Genomic DNA, 1136 nt, shown 5'->3' with positions numbered 1-1136 from the left:
ACGGTAAAGCGCGGGGAGCGGCCAAGCACCCCTCCCGCGGATCCATCCTGCCGCGGCAGCGCTCCGCTGAGCCTCTCTTCCCCTATCCTGGCAGCCGGTTGACGGTCCTTGGAATCACCGGGACCAGCTCCGAGGGGGAATTTTGAAACCGAAAAGGTGTTTGCTGCGCGATGCAAAACGCCACCACTTGAGTTACCTCTGAAACAGACAATTTATTGGAGTGAACATACCTTTTAACATATTCTCTTTTTTTTTGTCAAGATAAATTTGTGCAGTAGGTGTAAACTTAGTAGAAGTGCTGTTTGTGAATTATATGCTAACAAGGAAATCAGGAGGAAAAACTCTCGAAAAGTCTTTATAACTAATGTCGGCATGCCTTAAATCTGAATTAAAATTTCCCGTTTGTAAACTTTCGGATGTAAACTTTTTAAGTAGGTCTACGCTATAGCACGTGCTTTTTGGACATGGAATTAAATAACTTTCACGACATTGATCCCTTAAAGTCGCAGCCAGGATAAATTCTTCAGAACAGCAATGAGCAAAGTCTGTCCGTTGAGCTGAGCAAACTGAACTTTAAATCCTCGTTTCTGTTGTTGGTTTAAAAAAAAAAAAAAAAGAAAAAGTTTTATATTTAAACTCTCGCAAGTCTCTTTTCAGTGTAGCTGACTCTTCAAGCGTTAGAAAGTCCTTCGCCCCGCGGCGGGCCTGTTAGGAACAAAACATTTTGCTTCCTGATTTGGGAAACGCCAGAAACTCTTTGTTCGAGTCATGGTGGGCCAAGTTTGAGAGCTGCCCCTTGAGCACGCTGGCGCCGTTCCCCACCGCGCGTCCCAAGGCGCCCGTTTCCAGAATGGCTCCTTTGGTGGTAGCCCAGGAAACTGTCGTGTTGCTCAGGGCTTGGTTCAAAGTACTGTGCCTGAACAGGGGGTCGTGAAACACCCCGTCCACCCAGTTCCTGAGGCTGGTGACCGGCGAATCCTGGTGCCTGTCGATGACACCGAGCGGGGCGGAGACGGCGGCGGCGGCCGAGCCCCCCGGCCGCTTCAGCATGCAGGAGGGGTACTCGGCCTGGTTGAGGGAGGTGGCGGTGTGCGCCAGGGACCAAATCCTGGGCTTCGCCTCCAGCAGCTGCTGCC

At 50.5% G+C, this 1136-nt stretch overlaps 1 protein-coding gene across 1 annotated transcript; it reads right to left on the bottom strand.

The window, feature by feature from the left end:
- Positions 1 to 198: 198 nt before the first annotated feature.
- On the bottom strand, positions 199 to 1128 carry LOC104072527 (iroquois-class homeodomain protein IRX-4-like). The gene has a single exon (XM_009587219.1). The coding sequence runs from the start codon at positions 1048 to 1050 to the stop codon at positions 709 to 711; it is 342 nt and encodes a 113-aa protein (XP_009585514.1). The 5' UTR covers positions 1051 to 1128; the 3' UTR covers positions 199 to 708.
- Positions 1129 to 1136: the final 8 nt, after the last annotated feature.

This window comes from Fulmarus glacialis, unplaced genomic scaffold (assembly GCF_000690835.1).
Source record: "Fulmarus glacialis isolate BGI_N327 unplaced genomic scaffold, ASM69083v1 Scaffold38261, whole genome shotgun sequence".
Taxonomy (NCBI): Eukaryota; Metazoa; Chordata; class Aves; order Procellariiformes; family Procellariidae; genus Fulmarus; species Fulmarus glacialis.
Note: the sequence above shows the minus strand (reverse complement) of the source record. Positions and strands in the feature narration are given on the sequence as shown.

What these genes read in the sequence shown, in the direction of transcription:
- LOC104072527 (XM_009587219.1), bottom strand. Translation starts at nt 1,050, where the DNA reads ATGCTGAAGCGGCCGGGGGGCTCGGCCGCCGCCGCCGTCTCCGCCCCG.